The sequence below is a fragment of the Zeugodacus cucurbitae genome, chromosome 2 (genome assembly GCF_028554725.1).
Source record: "Zeugodacus cucurbitae isolate PBARC_wt_2022May chromosome 2, idZeuCucr1.2, whole genome shotgun sequence".
Taxonomy (NCBI): Eukaryota; Metazoa; Arthropoda; class Insecta; order Diptera; family Tephritidae; genus Zeugodacus; species Zeugodacus cucurbitae.
The window spans coordinates 58,985,495-59,005,635 of NC_071667.1; the positions used below are offsets into that span (position 1 = coordinate 58,985,495).

At 33.6% G+C, this 20,141-nt stretch overlaps 1 protein-coding gene across 3 annotated transcripts in view; it reads right to left on the bottom strand.

The window, feature by feature from the left end:
* The window catches only part of LOC105219016 (ETS-like protein pointed), a 200,955-nt gene that overhangs the window by 58,728 nt on the left and 122,086 nt on the right, over positions 1-20,141 (bottom strand). For 2 of the 3 annotated variants that reach the window (XM_054225565.1, XM_054225564.1), the window contains exons 4-6: positions 12,741-12,857; positions 10,610-10,813; positions 5,149-5,406 (exon numbers count right to left, since the gene is read on the bottom strand). In XM_054225565.1, coding sequence (XP_054081540.1) covers positions 5,149-5,406; positions 10,610-10,813; positions 12,741-12,857 — 579 coding nt within the window. Of the gene's footprint in view, positions 1-5,148; positions 5,407-10,609; positions 10,814-12,740; positions 12,858-13,966; positions 14,216-20,141 lie in introns of those variants that run through there. The other variant, XM_011194944.3, reaches the window with a different exon arrangement.

The window sequence follows — 20,141 nt, forward strand, 5'->3', positions numbered from 1 at the left end:
GCCAGTTTTCAGCATAAATTCTGGATACGCAGCTTTTGCAATGCCAAGTCCACAATGAATTGACCTTTTGATTAAGGACATCAATTTTGCAAAGAAAGATGATGTGGATTTGCTCGAAATTCTATGAAAAAATCTGGACTTATTCTCTCAACCCCAACGCCTACTTTTTTTTTGCTCTGTCGAAAGAAACTTGGCCGAGAAACAGTTAAAAATTAGCTGAGCCAATGGAATGGGCTCATCGTTAGGGGTTCGTTCTGATATTGAATAAACTATATTCATAAAGTAGTTAAGGGGCACACCTAGTGTGCAATTTCAAAAAAATCAATTTTTTGTTTCATATTTCGGTAGATTACACCTTTAAAAATAACAGATTAAAATTTCAATTCAATATCTCAAATAGTTTTTGAGTTATAGCAATTTAAAGAGCAGCCGCTCGGTAACAGTGAAAACGATAATTTTATCTTAAACGCGTTTTTCTCGAAACAGCATTTTCAGAATTTGCTGCAGTCCGATCACTATCGAATTCTTTTTACATGTTTTATATATAGTTCTCCGTACAATGACCTATCGATTTTTGATCTGATAAAAAAATCGAATTTTGGCAGCCAAAAACGACCAAAATTTTGTGTAAAATTCGACTATTTTTTTTAAAACGCCGCCATATTGTCAATTTTTGCTTTTTTATCGTAGATCATTGTACAGACAATATTATCTAGTTTAAGGAGAATTTTTTTTTTGTAGATTTCATCCACGGAGAAGGCCGGAATCACTGCAGCAGTGAAGGACGTTTTTTTCGCGCCGTTGGAGATCGACTATAACTTTAAAAATTTTTAATTTTTTTCTTCAAAAATTTCACTGTATATTCTTGAAACATGTGATATATATATTCTTAAAATTTTGAAATAATTGATAAAGTATTTTTTTTAATAAAAATTCCCAAAAATCACCATTTTTTAGGCCATCACACTAGGTGTGCCCCTTAAGACTAGATGGTTTTTGACGACTCGTATGAAAGTTGGAAGATGCATTGCATTGCATTACAAAGGATTTGAATTAACAACTATCTTTTTGGAGACATCTTAAAAACCTACCTAGAAGCAGTAAATATATCGAAACATATTCTCCTGTAAAGATCACACGGTATAAAACAATATTTGTTGTGTAAAAAGACGCTTAAAAATTTCGTTCAATTTGTCAACATTTTTAGAACTTATAGAACATTAGCATAACACCATCAAAAAACCATTAAGCTATTAATTAATATTTTCTAGTAGTTCAGGTATGCAACCGTAGGCGGTTCAGTTCAGGTTAAAATGGTAAAATGAGCGATATAGGTTTTCAATGCTCCAAATGAAAACAGATTTCATAAATTTATTATTCCTGATTTTATAATCTAATTAGCCAAAGTAATAAATTTAAAAATAATCAAAAAATGATTATACCAAAATTTCTTAATACCAAGCTTGGCACCTGAACTTGCAAACGAGCTAAGTCTTCATAGCTGTTTATGCATACAGTAGAATCTCCATAATTCGGACACTCTGCTTTTTGATTTACCTCATAAATCCGGACACTTTAATCGCTTTTCTTTTTGTCTGTTATCGGGGGAGTTCCCGTTTTTTGTTTTTTTTTTTATTTGAATGTATGCTTTCAATGGGCACTTTTATGTAAACAGTGTGGTATTTTTTACATATGACTCATGCCATTTTAAATTTGTTCCTGAAATTTATTATTATTTTTAATTTGTATTTTTGTATTAATAAACACAAAACCATGTGACCTGCCAACTGATGGGAGAACAGATGTACAATTGGCTTACAATAAAAACCGCAAAACCATACATCAATTTCATCAGAGATCTTGAAAGAAAATACAAGTGCATTAGACTAAGCTAATCTGTGCTGAAATTTATGGTCCAAACGCTGAATTTATGGCTATTAATGGTTGGATTAACAAAGTCCGTACACAAAATAAAATGAAATTTCTGAATGTATCTAGCGAGAAACTATCGAACGATCGGTCTATTGACAAAAAACTATAATAATGGCAGAAAAGGTCCTTATATATTATCAAGTTTATAATGCGGATGAGACTGCACTATTTTAGAGGAAGATGCCAGAAAAAGCGCGGAAAAGCCAAAAATATACTGACATTTAAGAAAGAAACAAGAAAAAACGTTAACTTCATTTTCATTTCTTTTAGTAACTATGTGTTTAAGCAAATCTAAAGACATAAGAAAAAGTAAGTAAAAAAAGAAAACATTTTACTAATTCTAACTCACACCAAAATTCGTGAAGATATGTAGTAAAATGCGGAAGTTTTCCATACAACCCCTTGATTCCGATGGTTCAGTTTGTATGGCAGCTATATGATATAGTGATCCGATATCGGCAGTTCCGACAAATGAGCAGCTTCTTGAAGAGAAAATAACATCTGCAAAATTTCAAAACGATATCTTAAAAACTGAAGGACTAGTTCGTATATATGCAGACAGACGGGCGGACAGACAGACAGACGTGGCTAAATCGACTCAGTTCAACATACTGATCATTTATACATGTATATACTTTATAGGGCCTCCGACACTTCCTTCTGGGTGTTACAAACTTCGTGACAAACTTAATATACCCTGTTCAGGGTATAAAAATCTTCCTTGAAGGATGTTGATTTTTTTGGCATCAAAAGCTTGAGATATCGTAGACGAAGATGTCCTTAAAAATGCTCCAACAAAATTCTTTATGACGCGGAATGGGATTCAGCAGTCAGAATGAAAATGATCACCAAGAAAAGGTTGCAAATTTCTTTGAAAATAATTAATAATTCTCATAAATGTATAAAATAAGTTTTTGAAGTGGAATAAAATAGTCTACTTTTATTTATTAGTTCTGCTCGAAGTTTTTTATTCGACATTTAGGTAAACCGAACATACCGATATTTCGAACACTGCTTGGTTCGGTTTATCAAGATTATACTGTATTTCCCTTTACTTGCAACTGCTTTATCCCAGTCGATGGACACAACTACGGGTTTATCTGCTAACTAATTAATTATTTTTATTTCACTTTATTTCAATTTGTTTATCAGCAAACTTTTTTTGATTGCTTCATTCACTCACAGCACTCATTTGCATGAGCACACAGATACAGAGATGTATTTGCTTTCATTTCGATGTTATTAAGTTTCGGCTCATTTAATTAGATTTCATTACTATTGCCAAGCACATCAGATCATTTGTATTAGTTTATTTATTTATTTAGGCATTGTTTCACAACGCATCATAAGCGGCCGAAAGCACATAAATTCAGCTAATTTATTATAATGTCAACGGCAATGACAGACGGTGGCAAGCAGAGGCGGACGGACAACAAGTGAGTGTTGTGTGGTTGTGGTCAAGAAATTAATATTAAGTGAGCCACTGGGCCAGCGCGACTGTCAGCAGCGACAGCATCCAGCGCTACCCAAAAATAATATGTAATATAAAATGAAATGTAACCAAATATACATATATCTACAGCAGTGCATTTCATTTGTTTATCTGCTTGTTGTTGCTGTTGTTGTTGCATTTTGATAACTCATCCATTTAATGTGCATTATGCCGCCTGACCACCATCATCAGCTCAATTAAGCCCCACCGTGAATATATTAATAAATGCGATAAATAAATTTATTGCTTACACACTAGTTCATGTTAACACCACGACAGCGCACACGAGTGAGACGAACTCGAAAAGGAAATGCGCACAAACACACGAAGTACGAGATATGAGATACGCAACATATTTGTTGTTTTTGTTGTAGTTGTCAATGTAACAAACTGAATAAAAATTTTGTATATCATTAATATTACCATTTGGAGTTGAGTTGGATGCTGTGAGAGCAGAAGCTACCGCTGCTGTCATGACTTTTGCGGCGACGGAGGCAGTGCAACTTTAATTCAATTTAAATTATTGAAAAAAAAAAGCATAAAACAAAATATGTAAACAACAACGTATCAGCGTCGTGTAGAAGTGGGAGGTGCTCTATTAATATGGCGCGTGAGATGAAAAAAGAAGCACACAGGAGAACGTGGGTTGTGCGCGCGCCGTTGGCGGTCGGTGGCTGGCGCCAAGCGCTTGCAGCTAGTCGAAGAGGGGGTCTTCTACAAAATTTTTTTTGTGTTTTTTCTGGCTCAAATAGCTGTCTAATATGTATTTATTGCTTGGTATAATTTTTCGAAAATTAATTTCCGTTTCATTTCACATCGAATCGTGCACAGTTATGGTAAATAAATGAGTTGAACAGCAAATAAAATTAATAGTTTGTCCAAACAAAGTTCAAATTAGCAATTAATAAACAATACATATAGATGGTGTTGTCATAAATTAAAATCAAATCAATGGGCAAAACGAAATGAAGCATACAAATTGAAAGTCAAAATAAACTCTTTTTTGGTAATTTTATGGTTGCGGTTGTAGTCAGTCGTTGCCACATATGTACAAATTAGTATGTATATTAATACATAATTTATGTACTCATATGTATGCGCTCGTTTTGTTGGTATAATTGGCACACGCCGGATGCACACACGCGAAATAGCAAATACGTTAATAAATGATATCGCGGAAGAGTTTGGCTACTGCCAAAACAACAAATATACTAATGTATATGTATATATTTGTATATATACTACATATATATGTGTGTATGTATGTATGTATAAGTGTTTATGTTCGAAATTGAACTTGATTTTGCACATTTTATGATAAGCATTGCAAAGTTTTGGCAAAATAAAGATTACCAATGCGTTTAATCGAAAACAAACTACGTCCGCTAGGCGGCCTAGGTATGAGCACACTGGCTAAACAATTTGATTATGGCGAAAATATTAAAATTTGGAATTAGATGATTAAATAAAACCCATTTAATACAGTAAGCTACATTTTCATTACTTGAAATATTCCTAAAAAACTTTTTTTCAATTGAATAAATTCTAAAAATTATTGAAAAAAAAATTTTTATATTCAACCCATAAAAAAATTAAGATTTTTCATGAAAACATTTTGAGAAATTGGAATAAATTATAAATTAATTAATAAATAAATAATATTATATAATATCATAAATATAAAATTAAAAATAAAAAAAAATATAAATTTCTTCTCTACTCACCACTGTGATGCACCGATGGTGAATGGAAGCTACTTTTCTCACTGGCTGGTGGTGTTGCGTAATCCGTTGTTATTCTGTGACTGTTGTTATTGTTGTTGTTGTTATTGTTATTATTATTACTGTTATTGCCTAAATAATTGCCAACTTGCTGATCGGAGCCACAATGTGACGCCGTTGTGGATGTTTCAAAGGAGTTTTGTTGTTGTTGTTGTTGTTGTTGTACATTAACAACATCATCATTGCCAAATTTTTCACAATCTAAATGAAAACAAAACAAAAATAAAAAAAAATTAGAAAAAAAAAATTTAAAAATAGATCAAAAATTAGCAGAAATTATTTAAAATGGGAGAAATATATGTTAAAAAACTATGAGATCAAAAAGAAATATTTAAGAAGAAAACAAAAAAAAAAAAATAATTCGAAATTGCTATGAAAAGCTCTAGATTTACCTTTACTATTCCAAAGGTTATCTATCATTATTCTAAATTTTCAGGGGAATGGAGAATATGTATCATTAAAAATATACCTTGAGTTATTTGAATTCTAGGAAACAGCTAACGAAAAATCCAATAATGATATTTGAGAAAGCGTTTTCTTACAGTAGTTTCAGCACTTTTGTTCTTTATAGCCTACTATTACTAAGATTTGCGACAATCGAAAGGGATTATTACCTTTTTTTAATTCTTGTCAAGTAGAAGGGATCTTATCTTAAGGTCTTATGACTCATTGAATTATTGTTATCTGTCGCCCCCCATTTATTTCTGGATTACACATGTAAGCGTTCTAGGACTTTGCTATGTCTTAAAGGGTTATGTGAGTTTCAGAGGCTGAAAACAGGGGCAGTTTTAAATTTTATTTTTAAATATATACAATCATATATTTCATTTACACAATTCAGCGTATCAAAGAAACATATTTAAACAGTATTGTTTTAAATTTTTATTTAAAAATTCCTAAAACTCAGGCGTTAACACCTCATCTCCCATGACGTGCCCAAAAATAACGTCTTCCGGTGGGCATCATAACTCATGATTGGTTCATCTAAAATCAATAAACCAAAAATATATCGATAATGCATGCATAGATCTCGTTAATGAACAAAGAAAAAATGAAATATTGAAATTTGAATTTTTTACAGTGTTTTAACCGTTCATTAACTAAAGGGTGATTTTTTAAGAGCTTGATAACTTTTTTAAAAAAAAAAAACGCATAAAATTTGCAAAATCTCATCGGTTCTTTATTTGAAACGTTAGATTGGTTCATGACATTTACTTTTTGAAGATAATTTCATTTAAATGTTGACCGCGGCTGCGTCTTAGGTGGTCCATTCGGAAAGTCCAATTTTGGGCAACTTTTTCGAGCATTTCGGCCGGAATAGCCCGAATTTCTTCGGAAATGTTGTCTTCCAAAGCTGGAATAGTTGCTGGCTTATTTCTGTAGACTTTAGACTTGACGTAGCCCCACAAAAAATAGTCTAAAGGCGTTAAATCGCATGATCTTGGTGGCCAACTTACGGGTCCATTTCTTGAGATGAATTGTTCTCCGAAGTTTTCCCTCAAAATGGCCATAGAATCGCGAGCTGTGTGGCATGTAGCGCCATCTTGTTGAAACCACATGTCAACCAAGTTCAGTTCTTCCATTTTTGGCAACAAAAAGTTTGTTAGCATCGAACGATAGCGATCGCCATTCACCGTAACGTTGCGTCCAACAGCATCTTTGAAAAAATACGGTCCAATGATTCCACCAGCGTACAAACCACACCAAACAGTGCATTTTTCGGGATGCATGGGCAGTTCTTGAACGGCTTCTGGTTGCTCTTCACCCCAAATGCGGCAATTTTGCTTATTTACGTAGCCATTCAACCAGAAATGAGCCTCATCGCTGAACAAAATTTGTCGATAAAAAAGCGGATTTCACATTTCGAACCGAACACTGATTTTGGTAATAAAATTCAATGATTTGCAAGCGTTGCTCGTTAGTAAGTCTATTCATGATGAAATGTCAAAGCATACTGAGCATCTTTCTCTTTGACACCATGTCTGAAATCCCACGTGATCTGTCAAATACTAATGCATGAAAATCCTAACCTCAAAAAAATCACCCGTTAGATAATATTATTTTTTTTTTCAAATTTTGAAATCCATCTATACCCTTAACGAGGAAAGAAGAACGCTCCATTGAGCACTTATAGCGTACTTTGTAGATTTGAGCTTTCTGAGAACTATCTATACAAGACTGGTTCTACAGTCTACCGGCTCTAGGTTTCAAGAAGACTGCTTATATAAATATCTATGGTACCTTCAGTGTATTTAACTTTCCTTTACTTCCCTTCTTCAGTATATCATTTCCTTGAAATTAGGGTACATTTTAACACAATATCTTATCAAACCTATACTCAGCTACACGTGGCACTAATAAGGTGACACTGTCTAAAAGGTAATAAGTAATTCTATAAGATTTGCAAAAAAACTTAATAATATTTTAACAATATTCACGTGATTTTCCATGAAAGCTTAAGGGTTGAATTAATAAGTTCTTACACATTTTAAACACCTTTTTAAAGAAATATGAAATCACATTACTGCCTTTAAGCGCCCATTCAAGTCAATTTCAAGTTGATTTCTCGAATATCTACAACCATTTTTTCGCAACTAAATAGCAAAAGCATATGTTGTATATGTGCCTAAAAGCATGTGGACCAAATCAATTTGCGAAACCCATTCACAACTTTCCATTCAAGCGATAAAAAAACACACAAATTCTATGAATGAATGCAGCATTTTTCGCAAACAACATTCGGTGATAAGCAAATTTGCGTATGATTACGATTATTGTCTACTTCCTTTCAGCCATTAACCTTATCAGCGGGCCGATAAGTTAAGCTACCAGTGGAGTATTACATAGGTAGAGTGCTACCAGTAGGGCACACACACATATACGTCTAACGGTGTACACGTGTGTAGTGGTGAGCCACGCGTCAAAGTCGCACGGCAGCTTTTTGTGAGCGCACCTTGTGTGTCGTTGTTGTAGTGGGAGGAGGAGAAGAAGCAGGTGGTGGCAGCTGCCGTGACACAAGCCAACTTAACCCGTTCACAATCGAATTTGCGTCAATAATACAAAGTGATGCCGCGTGGAAGTGGAAAATCAATGAAAATCATCAGCGACCACTCAAGGCAAAAGCTGACTGGTCCGGTTGCATTTTAGCCGACGGCTGGGCGGACATAGACGGCCAGCGAGGTGATTTTGTTACCTCGAAGACATCCGCTTTTAGTGCAATATTTTGCTTCGCGAATGTGTTTATGTGTGTGTGTGTGTTTGATACTTCTAGCGTGTCCGCTGTTTTCTTTCCACTCTCCACCAAATAATACTATTTTTTCGCTATTCACAGTTAGAGAGGTTGGAAAAATGAGTTAGGATAGTTGAAGTGCTCAGAGAATATTGCATGTAATACAGAGATGCACACACTCACACATAAAGAACTGACACCCTGTAGGAAAGCGGCTATTTTAAGAGTTATTCTTAGAAAGTGCGATAAAAATTAGAACAAAAATGCATTATTCTTCTAAACCAAAAAAATACTCTACCAAAATTGACATTTCTTTAATAAAACCTATCACTGTTACTACAGACATAGAAGACTTTTGAACAATTTTTGAAATAGAAAGTATTTTCAGAGGTCTTAATCTAGTAAAATCTAAAAAAAAATAAGCTAGCTATTTATATCTTAGAAGACGTTTTCCAATAGATGCCTCTAGGATCAAGCACTGGTCGATTAAATCGATTAAATCGTTTTATATCGATCTTGGACATTTGTGTCAACATTTACCCAACAAAATATTTGTAGAGATCTGCTGGCATCCCAAACTTATTCTCAACATTTGCGGGAAATTTTGTTTTTCTTTTTTAATTCCAAGAAAAGTGCGGCTGAGGCTCATCGAATGCATTCGGATACGTACGGTGAGGCTGTCCTAAGTGAAAGAACATGTCGCGAATCGTTTCAACGTTTTAAGAATGTTGATTATGAAGTCGAAGACTAACATGGTGGTGGAATGGAGAAGATTTTCGCAAATGCTGAATTGGAAGCATTACTCGACTGAAACTATCACAGGAGATCGATATCGAACGCAATTGATGCATTTGAGCCGAGCACTACAAGAAAAACGGCCACAGTGCGAGGAAAGACACGATAAAGTCATTATCCAGCACGACAATGCTCGGCCTCACGTCGCAAAGGTGGTCAAAAAATATTTGGAGACGCTGAAATGGGAGATCTTATCCCACTCGCCGTATTCTCTAGACGTTGCTCCATCTGACTACCACTTGTTCCGATCAATGGCACACGGTCTAGCTAACGAGCACTTCAGTTCTTATGAAGAAGTCAAAAATTGGATTGATACTTGGATCGACTCGAAAGATAAGTAGTTCTTTCGTCAAGGAACACACATGCTGCCAGAAAGATGGTCAAAAGTAGTAGCTAGCGACGACCAATAATTTGATTGTAACCGTTTTTATACAATAAAGCCTTAAATTTACAAAAAAAAAATCGGCGGAAGCAAAGTAGACCTAATATAATTTAGCCAACATTTCTAATGAAGTAATGCTAAATATTACTCAAACAAGTCTAATTTTTCCTACAGCGTTGCCATAGTAAAAGCGCGTATGTGAGCGCTGGTGTATATATTCTCACATGTAAACATGTTTTGCAACAGGTTAGCTGGCTGAAACAGCAGCTGCAAATTGTAACCCTTCCAACTGGCCAGTCTTCTACACTACAAGTCAACTATACTCACTGGCCTTTAGTTGTACGATATTAACGGAAGTTTAAATTTAATTTTCCTTTACATTTCCCAGGGAAAAAGTGTTTTTACAACAACATACATAGTATCTACTCGTGGCATATGTTGTTGTTGGCCTGTAAATTTTAACTCGATTTATATTTAATATGTTGTTATGCCAGCGGAAAAATGGTTTATTTAAAAATGTCACTCACAGCTAACGAAAAGTGAATTGTTTATAAAAGACCAAAGGCCAGCGGCAAATTCAATTCAATTGCTGTATTAATTATATTTTCAAAGCATGTCCTTGAAAGGAGAAATCTTGCAGCGCATATGAAAAGTAGAAATGGGAAACAGTTAAAATCGAAATGAAATCTCGCTGGCGCCACCTGCGCATTAATATGCACCGTGCAAGCCATTCGAACATGACATCGACCTTCGTGTAAATGTGCATTTTTTTCATACTAATTTCTAGCGCACAATAGCGCATGCGCGCACGCAGACACATTAACGCAGCGTTTACATGTTGTAATAACAATTTTGATTTTTCCGAAAAATTGTTTCTTTTTATTTTTTTTACATTTTTTTCATGATTTTCTATGCATTTTATTTGTTTTTAAGCATTTTTATCAATTTTTTGTTTTTTCTATTTTTCTCATTTTTTATAGAATTTTTTTTTCACTCACCCTTCTGCAGTATATCCAAGTGTTCCCACAAAATATCGCCCGTGAAAGGTGGCGTTATTGCCAGAAACCGCTCTTTGCCTAATTCAATCATATCACGTCCTTTCATTTTAATAAAAGGCTCCAAATTCATTGAGACCAGTGAGAATTCTTTGCTTGCCCAATTCAGCCAATAGATGACGTGCTCCTCCTTCCATTCGCGGGGATCTGATAATAAAAAACAAAAATAAAAATATAAAACGGAAATCAATTAATATTAATATGCATGTAATGATTGCAATTCATTTCGTTTGATCAACATTTTTCTCAAGACATGTGAAATTACTCAAAAAAAAAAACTTAGTTATAATAAAATAATAATAAAAATTAAAAACCGTTTATTTGTATGCATTCGATATGCTCGTTCAACAGTGTTGACAATATAATTTTTATTTCACTTGTAATTTCCCCTAATTAACATTATTGACGAAAGCAATCAAATGCGTTTAAATTTGTCTGGAATATTAAAAAGCCACGCTCACATACGATTATACATGGATACGAGTATACCACATTCGAGTGCAAGTTGTGTTAATTTATTTGCTGTAATTATGTGTTATGTGTGTACAACTACTTTACATGCTAATACACGATTAATAATTGACATGGATTTTTATGTGTTTTCAAATATTGTGTGTGGGAGTGCATGCAAAAGCGCTATGAAAATTAGTTTTTTCGGCATTTTTAATGAATTTATGGTTTAATAAAAATTCAAAATAAACGAGAGCGTGGGAATCTGGCGCCAATTTGTTTTTACAAATTAAATAGTTTAGTATTTTGAGTATTTGTAATTAAAATATGAGTTTGGAGTTGAGTTCGTGGTGATGAGGGATTTTGGTGAGAAGATTTTTCTCATGTGAAAGTTACTCAATGAAATTTATTATGGTTTCTTTCAATTAGAAATGCTTGTTAGTGTAATTTTTCTTAGACAAAATATTTAAAAAAAAATTACAGAAGTGAGATTTGAACTAGGCAACTTAAAAAATATTCGAATAACCTGAAAACCGTTTTTTCGAATATGCGTTTTGTAACAGTTCGTATGAATATTTATCGAATAATAGTATTCGAATAGCCGTTCTACTATGACTATTCGAATAGTTGCTCTGCTGCGAATATTTGAATAAATAAAAAAAAATTTGAAATCCAATCCTTTCATTTTAAATTTGTGAAAATGCCAATTGTTCGCGTATATAAAATTTATAAAAATTTCCGCACCATTTTTCGTGAGTTTCGCTTTTTTTAATAAAAATAGAAAATTAATGAACTCGCACTATTCTAATAGTCGACAACGAATGATTAACTGGATAGTCGAAAATTAACGGTTAATCGAATAGTCGACGATTTACGACTATCCGGATACTGCAAACAGAATATTATTATTTGAATATCATTTATTGTTTAAATATCAAGTGCTCTAACTTGAGCACAAAATTAACAGAATGGGTGGTGTACCCATAAACAATATTAATAAATGAAGTATCAAATTATAACAAAATTATTAGATTAATATTATGAAAAGTTGCTAAAAAAACAAATGGATTCAATGATCAGTGAAAAATAATTTCTATGCAATTTTTTCGAATCAGAGACCTCAAACTCTCATTGGATAGTAGTTGATCTTATCACCATAGTTATAGTAAACTCATCTGAGGCTTGAAACAGAGTTTATAGTTCGGTTCAATAAATCGAGTAGCAAAATTCTTTGTTTAAGAATCGATTAGACGACGACTCTCGGAATTCTAAACCATAATTTATCAGAATTATAACTCAACTACATTGAGACATTTTAGTTTAAGAGAGAAAATTCAAGTAAAACTATCCAATATTAGTTGTGGTAGATTAAGGTCTCCGACGTGATTTTCAAAGCTCTAGAATATTTTGTAATCAATTTAAAAGCGAAATGAACGTAATGAAGGTGTAATGTAATCATATCTATATTTATAAGTATTCATGATATTACTTTCGCTCTCTCGATCACTAAAATGACGTCACAAAAACATCGCATAAGCTTACAATAAGCGCAATTTCAACAATGCGTGTATAAATTTTTAATCCACTATTTCTGTGAAATATTTAAGATAAAAGAGTTACTCACCTTTGGTTATATTACAGTTCTGCACCTCCTTTTCCCATGAAGCGAACGAGGCCTTTAACACTTCGGCTACCTTGCGATTGGTGCCGGGTGTGAGTGGTGGAATTTGTGATGGCACATCTGTAATGAGATAAAAAAAAGCCAATTATAAGTAAAATATCAATAGTAAATTTTTAAATCTGAATATTCCTAAAAGAAATCTAAAAAAATTTTCAACAGAGTTGCTATCTCAATTTTTTTTAATTTCATACAAAATTTTCTTAATGCAGAATTTCGAAAAAAAAAAAACTAATTTAAAAACAAGTAATAAAAAATGTTTTTGTATAGAGCTGCCAACATAGTTGAAATTTAAAGACACATTAATTAATTCATTAACCGATTTTTAATACAGGAAAACCTTTCTGGAAAATAAATTTTGAAAAATGTACACAAAAAGAGAGAGAGGAAAATTCGAAAAAAAATTTTTTTTAATTTTAAAAATAAATTTCTAAATTTCAATATTCATCAAAAAATGGAAAAAAATAAAATTTTTCCATCTCACTTTTTTTTATTTCATAAAGGATTTTCTTGATGCAGATTTTGCAAAAACAAAAAAAAACTAAATAATAAAAAGCAAACAATTTATGCAATAAAATAATTGTTTTTGCTCCGACTTCCAGTTCATCTCTTTCGATATAACAATTTGTAAATACTTATGTAATATTATAGAAATGTAATTGTATATTAAATATCGCAAAAAAAAAAATTAAATTTTTTTAATAATATTGCCATTAAATTTTATTATATTGTTATCGAGAATTTCTATAGATTTTATTTAGTTATTCATAATAAATTAATACACTTAATCTTAAAAAAACTTAAAATAATAAATTTAAAAATAAAATATCGACATAATGAAAACTTTACTTTGTACGAAAAGCCATTAAAGCAATATTGTAATATGCGCGACTTTGGAAATCTTACAAAAAGAAGACTAAAAGCACCAACTGCGAAACCAAATCGACGAACTAAACAATTACACTAATCACTACTGCGGCGCCTTAATTGTTTATTAAAAAGTGTTTATTGAAATAATTAATGCGTTGCACCTATTTATTTGATATAAAAATTTAAATGGTGCTTCCATATGGCTAATCGCCAGCAATTACTGCAATAACAAAATTATAAGTATACTTAGGGATCTAGGCATGCCAATTAAACACAGTTATTTACGGTTAATCTAAATTCACCTTTTAACTTCGCACCAACGGTGTGCAATTGTTGTAATTTATGCGCGCGCAAATGGAATTTACTCGAATAGCCGGTGTAATTGTTGTTGAGCAACAGCTGATGATGATTATAGCCGGCATGTAGCGGTGCACGTAAACGGCAATCGGCCAAATCGATCCACTCATTTGTCATAGTGAAAATGAGTGAATTCACAAAAAAAAAAAACAAAAAAAAACTATTAACTGTATATTTAACGGTAAACCAATAAAGGTTTAATAACACTTGGCGCACTCGGCACTTAACACTTTCGAGTGCGTGTGATTTTTCTGGTTGTTGTTGCTTTTTTTGTAAAATACTTTTGTTATCACTTTATCTTTGTTTCTGTTTTTGTTTTTGTTCTTTATTGACATTTGTTTACATTTCTTCCGTTGCTGTGTTAGTTTGGCGATAACATCGCTCTTAATTTCACTTAAATCGCCAATTAATTAATGATGGCAACGCTAAAAATAAATATGAAACGGTGATTTACACATTATCAACAAACAACCGTTATACGTCACATACCCGCCATTGAGACGCGGCATTATCAGTTCAAACATTTCAATTAGCAATCAGTGTAACCCCCACAAAGCAATCGACAGCTGTACAAATATTATTAATTACAACAAAACTTAGAAGTACACCACACTACACTAGTGTGCAAACAGCGGCAGTCAGCCAGTCAGCTGATGTCAGAAAAGTCAAATGATTTGTCTGTGTGAAAGCAATAAGGCGAATTAGCGTTGAAACGGTGGCGATAAATTTCTTTGTAAGCGATACAATTAAATTTCTTACAACAACAAGCACAATTACTTTCATACAACAACAAGAACAACAAGCATTGGTGGTGCTACAATTGTAACAACACTAACAAGCGCGCTGAACAATATTTGCCATTTAAAATCAAATCAACAATTTTGACCTGCAATGTCAATGAATGTCACGACCCTTTCAACGCCACTTAACCCAACGCAACGCAGCGCAGCTTTATGATGTTGGGTGTAAACAACATCAGAAACACACATACATACATACATTACAAGTCAACAAGCATAATTGTGGGCGCTATCGCTGAGCTATGTATTTCAATTGTCGGCTTTCTTCATTTCTCTTTTCCCATTTCTTTGCTTTACTTTGATACGCTCACTTGCTTTTTCAACTTACATACAACAACAGCAAGTGTGGCGGAGTGGCTACAAAGTGAAAAAAAAGTTTTTTCTTTTGTTTACCCGCGCCAAGTAATTTTAATCTGTCGAGATACGCGTGCACGCATTACTAATCGGTGGGTTGGTGGAAATTTACACTTACAAAAAGTGATGAGTTGGTTGAGTTGGTGCACATGAAAGTGGGATGGGTGAGTTTAGTTGCGGTTGAATGCAGTTGTGGTTGGGAGCGTATGCTCTTGATTAAGGTGCAGGGTCAAGCACAAAGGTACTAAAGATGTATTGAAAGTATTGGAAATATTCTCAAAATACCTGGATGCTTATCCTTAACTACACACTTAGTTGTGAAAAACTGATACAAATTTATATAATATTTGACCTCAACCTTAGGACATCACAGAAGCTTTGGCAATATTCTATATTCCCACATTTTTTTAGACGAAAGTAGATACCAGATACCGCCTACCGGATCATTGCAGTGTCCACCAAGCAAAAAGAATGTTAACGTCTAGACTAATATTTATATTCTTGAATAGTCAAGAGGCTTTAAAATCACGTCACATAGAATATCATCAAAGATGGTGAAAGAATGCTTGGATTTATTATTGACAATGACATCATATTTCACGATACACCTGCAATAGGCCACAGGACATAGTGATATTCCTGAACACTTTGTAGCAGATGAACTGGCCAGATTGGGCACCACACTGCAATTAAATGCTAATAAAGAGGGAATTTATATAACTCTGGCAACGTGTAGATATTTAAAAACGATAATACGAGTACACCTTCTATGCGGATGTAAGGCTCTGTATATGAAAATAATCGCAACTATTGGATGTAGTTTCCCCGATGATTTGAGCAAAGTTGCACATATGAAATTGTGTGAACTATTTCACTATCAAGACCACAGAGTGGTTCAAAGATGGTGTAGTGTCACAATGGGTCTCCCAAAGGCCTTGGTGCGTCGTTTGAGAACCACTTAACCTAAAGAAACTCGAAAGTCATATACTCACTCCACAACTTTTTACTCTCTACAGTTCAAGCATATCATTCTTATCAGTTCTAGAGTTATTCTAAAAATCATCTATGAACTCGTTTAAACATTTTCGATCGCTTTGCGAATCTAAGCAAGGTCTTATTAACCCACTGAGCGTATAGAAAATTGTACATCTACTCAACTCAACTGCTATTTCAATTTTTACTCTATCAACTTGATTTCAATACATAGCAAAGAGACCCAACACAGTAGAAATAATTCAGAATTCTTTATGAGACTTTTCATCCGTCCATATTTTGTGTAATAAGTTCGAAATTAGGACTACAACTATATTTTCACTTAATGATTTCAAATGACCCTTTCTCCTTAATTATCATAACTACCCCTAAAATATTTAGATCTGAGTGTGTGTATTGTTGAAGATCTAAGGTGTTATTAACACTTGTAAATTACAAATTTTTAAAGCACTTTGCAGATGTGGAAAAGGTCAGTGAGCTCGGTAGACTTAGAAGCGTGTTAATGTGTTTTTAATATACTTTTAATGTCAATAAAAGCAAAATTTGTGTGTGAGAGTATAATAATAAATTGTGAATCTAAATTTAAAGAATTTAAAAGAGATTAATATAAAAAACTTTAGCAAAAAATGCAGAAAAAAGAAAGATTCTCCATTATAATAGATAAGATACCATTACACGACGAAGTAACTGATTCTTGGATTGAAATTCTGTGGCATTCAGGAACTTATGCTTCAAGCAAGTCTGACCACCCCGCTTAGTAACAGAATAACAGTTTGTCATACAAGATTTTTTCCCTACAACATAGTTAATATATTTGGAATGCTTGTACTAACTACGCCACAAACTTAATGACGTAGATGGACTTTCATGGGTTTATTCTGGCTTTAAAACCCAACGCATTTTATTTCCAACTAGCCAACCGCAATCGGGAATATTTCGCCATTCATCTGCTGCTAAAATAACTCGAGCGCTACTACCTAATTCTGCTGCATAAAAATAACCGAGAACCAAAAAAAAAATATATATTTACGTAAATTTATATATATTGTATATATAAATACCATATATATGTATGGCTAAACCTTGCGAGATTCTACAGAAGTAACGGAACGCCTAAATATCCGCGCGCTGATAAGAATTTTCTGTGGTTTTCAGCGCGTCGTAATTCATTTAAATGGCTAAATGAAATTTCGCAAAATTTTTTGGAAAAAAAATGTTCCCACGAAAAAATCAAGGCTTATTTTAAGAAGTGTAGCGCAGATATAGTATATACTACACAGTTAGTGGCGTGTTGCTTAATTTGAGCTTGTTGCGAAGGCATTGTGTTAGTGTGACCATTTTGACCTTCAAGGGTTTGAGCTGTGTTAAGTGCTCAATGACAACACTTGCTTCTAACGAATTTTTTAAAATTGTTTAATAAATATTTCAAATATTTTGAATAAATATTTCTGAAGCGCGCTATAGTTCTAAGAAAGCAAGAATTTTTAAAAATATTTTTTCACAGTAATGCGCAATATTATAGAACTCGAAATTTTTTTTTATTTTTTTATTTTTATTTGACCAGACTTTGTTTCAGCTGTTGAAGTAACTGACAGCTAAAAAAATATATATGTAAATACATAACTGAAGGTGCTTAACTACATATGTTTCCAGATATGCACATACATATGTATGTATGTATGCCATTTTCCTCAAAAAATTAGTAAACAAAATATTTAAAAATAGCCTGTATATATGTTTGTATGTATTTATGCAGCCGTAAAAAAAATCCCATTCATAAGCAACGCACTAAATGGATGTCATTAAAGTGTCATTCTATTAAGATACCGATTGCTTTATGGAGTACTATGTCTGCACGTGCCGAAGTGCGGGCATATCGATTTTATGCCTTATCAATCGACATTTCACTATCAAAACAACGTTGTTTTGTTGTTGCTTATTTATATTTTTATTGTTGTTGTTGTATTATTTGTACACCAGTAGTAGTTTCATTCACCATTGACGAAGTTAACTATATATAGACGGCGTATCGCGTACACTTTAAGCCACTTGTAGCGCAAATTAGAAATATACATACATATATACACACCCGCACATATATGCACAACAACAACAACAACAATTTGCTGATTATAAATTTCAATAAACAAAAAAATTGAGCGGCAAAATTGCGCAGATATCGATAAAAAGTAAATATTTTTCCACTAAATTCACGAAATTTTAACAGTTATCACAACAACAATAAGGCCAACAACAACAATTGGCATTAAAAATAGCTTGCCAATTTGTTTGTTGTTATTTCTTCTTATATTTTCACACACACACGCACACTGTAATCAAAATGATATCACTGTTGCACTTTACTGTTGTTGTTGTTGTTTTTGTTTTCCAATTACACTAGCTGACTCGTTTCGACTTTTCATTAATTAAACACAATTTTATAATTTATTTTACGTAATTTCCACTTGAGACTGTCACTTTTTTTAACACAAAAATAAATTTACGACCAAACCATAGTGAAAACGATAATCAAAGACATAATAATAATAACGTATAACAAAAACGTTCTGTATCTATTGGATTCGTAGAGTCAAACTGAAGCGAAACGGATTGCAAACGCTGACAAATGAGACACATTGGAGCATAGCATATCCTAAGCGGCGGCGGCGATATACACACGCACACAAACGCGGCACAGAATGAACCACTCAGTGAGTGGCAGAGTGCAAGAGAGTGTGAGAGAGCATCTAAGAAGAGAGAGAGCAAACGCGAGCACAAACTACCGATCTACAAACTACTGCTACAATATGTGGGTGCTCCTGCACGAGTATGTATGTGCTCGGCTATCACTGCCGAGGCCCGTCACAGATAAGTAGAAAAGCGTACAAAATACGTATTCGTAGATAAATCGTACGCGCAGCCAGCAAAAATTCATTCACAAAAATCAGGCACAAAACCACGGCGGGTGATATCGGCGGCGCTCACACACTCTCTCTCTCGCTGTGTGTGTGCGATCGCGTTCAAGTGTGTGTTTGAGAGCGAAGCGGCGTTTGAGTTGAAGAGCGCATGAGATCACGATCACTGACGCTCGCTCACACTCGTTGGCGCGCTCTCTTTCTGCATATCAGCTGAATTTCAACCTGCTGTCGTTGTGTTGGTGCATGGGGACGTTGGTGAAACGGAAACGGCCATCATCGTATCTCGACATCAACATGTTGTGTTTATTTTGTATTTTTCATATGCGAAGCAGCTACATATGCGTGAGTGTGTGTGAGCATGTGTGTTTAAAAAACCAAAGCGTACTCGTATAAGAAACAAAACTAAGTAAAATCGAGCCACATACAACAATGTAGTAGCGCAATTATATGTGTGGCTGTAGTGAAAAGTGGAAATTGGTTTTGTTTTTGTTGCATTTTGGTTTTTTTAATACAAAAATATGCTAAACGAGATTTTAGAAAAATTACACCAACAACTACTACTAGTTGCAATATACATAAATTTTGTTTCGAGCGACGGTTGTTGCGTGCGTTTTTGGAAAATTTTTGCAATTTATTTTTGCTTTGATAAAAATTAATCTCATTTTGTAGCTGATAATTTTTAGCGCACACACACATATGTGATAAATATGTGGACGGACAGGACAAGCATATGTCGACTGTATGTAGATTTGAGCGAGCTGAGCTCAGTTACCAAGCCATATGGTACTGACTTAAGATCAATTTTGAGTTGTGGTTGCAAATTAACATGAACTGAATAGTTATCTTCCTTAAAGAATTTTTTCCTCAGCAAAATTAGCTGAGTTTTGTGCGAGAAAATCTGCGAAGCTGAACATTTTTTTGGTAGGTTAGGTGAGTTAGTGCTATGTAATTCTGTTAGAGCGAAGTAATATTAGGTCTACAACTTTGATTCCGCCGTTTTCCAATAGATGTCTCTAGCGTCAAGCACTGGTCGATTAAATCGTTTTATATCGATC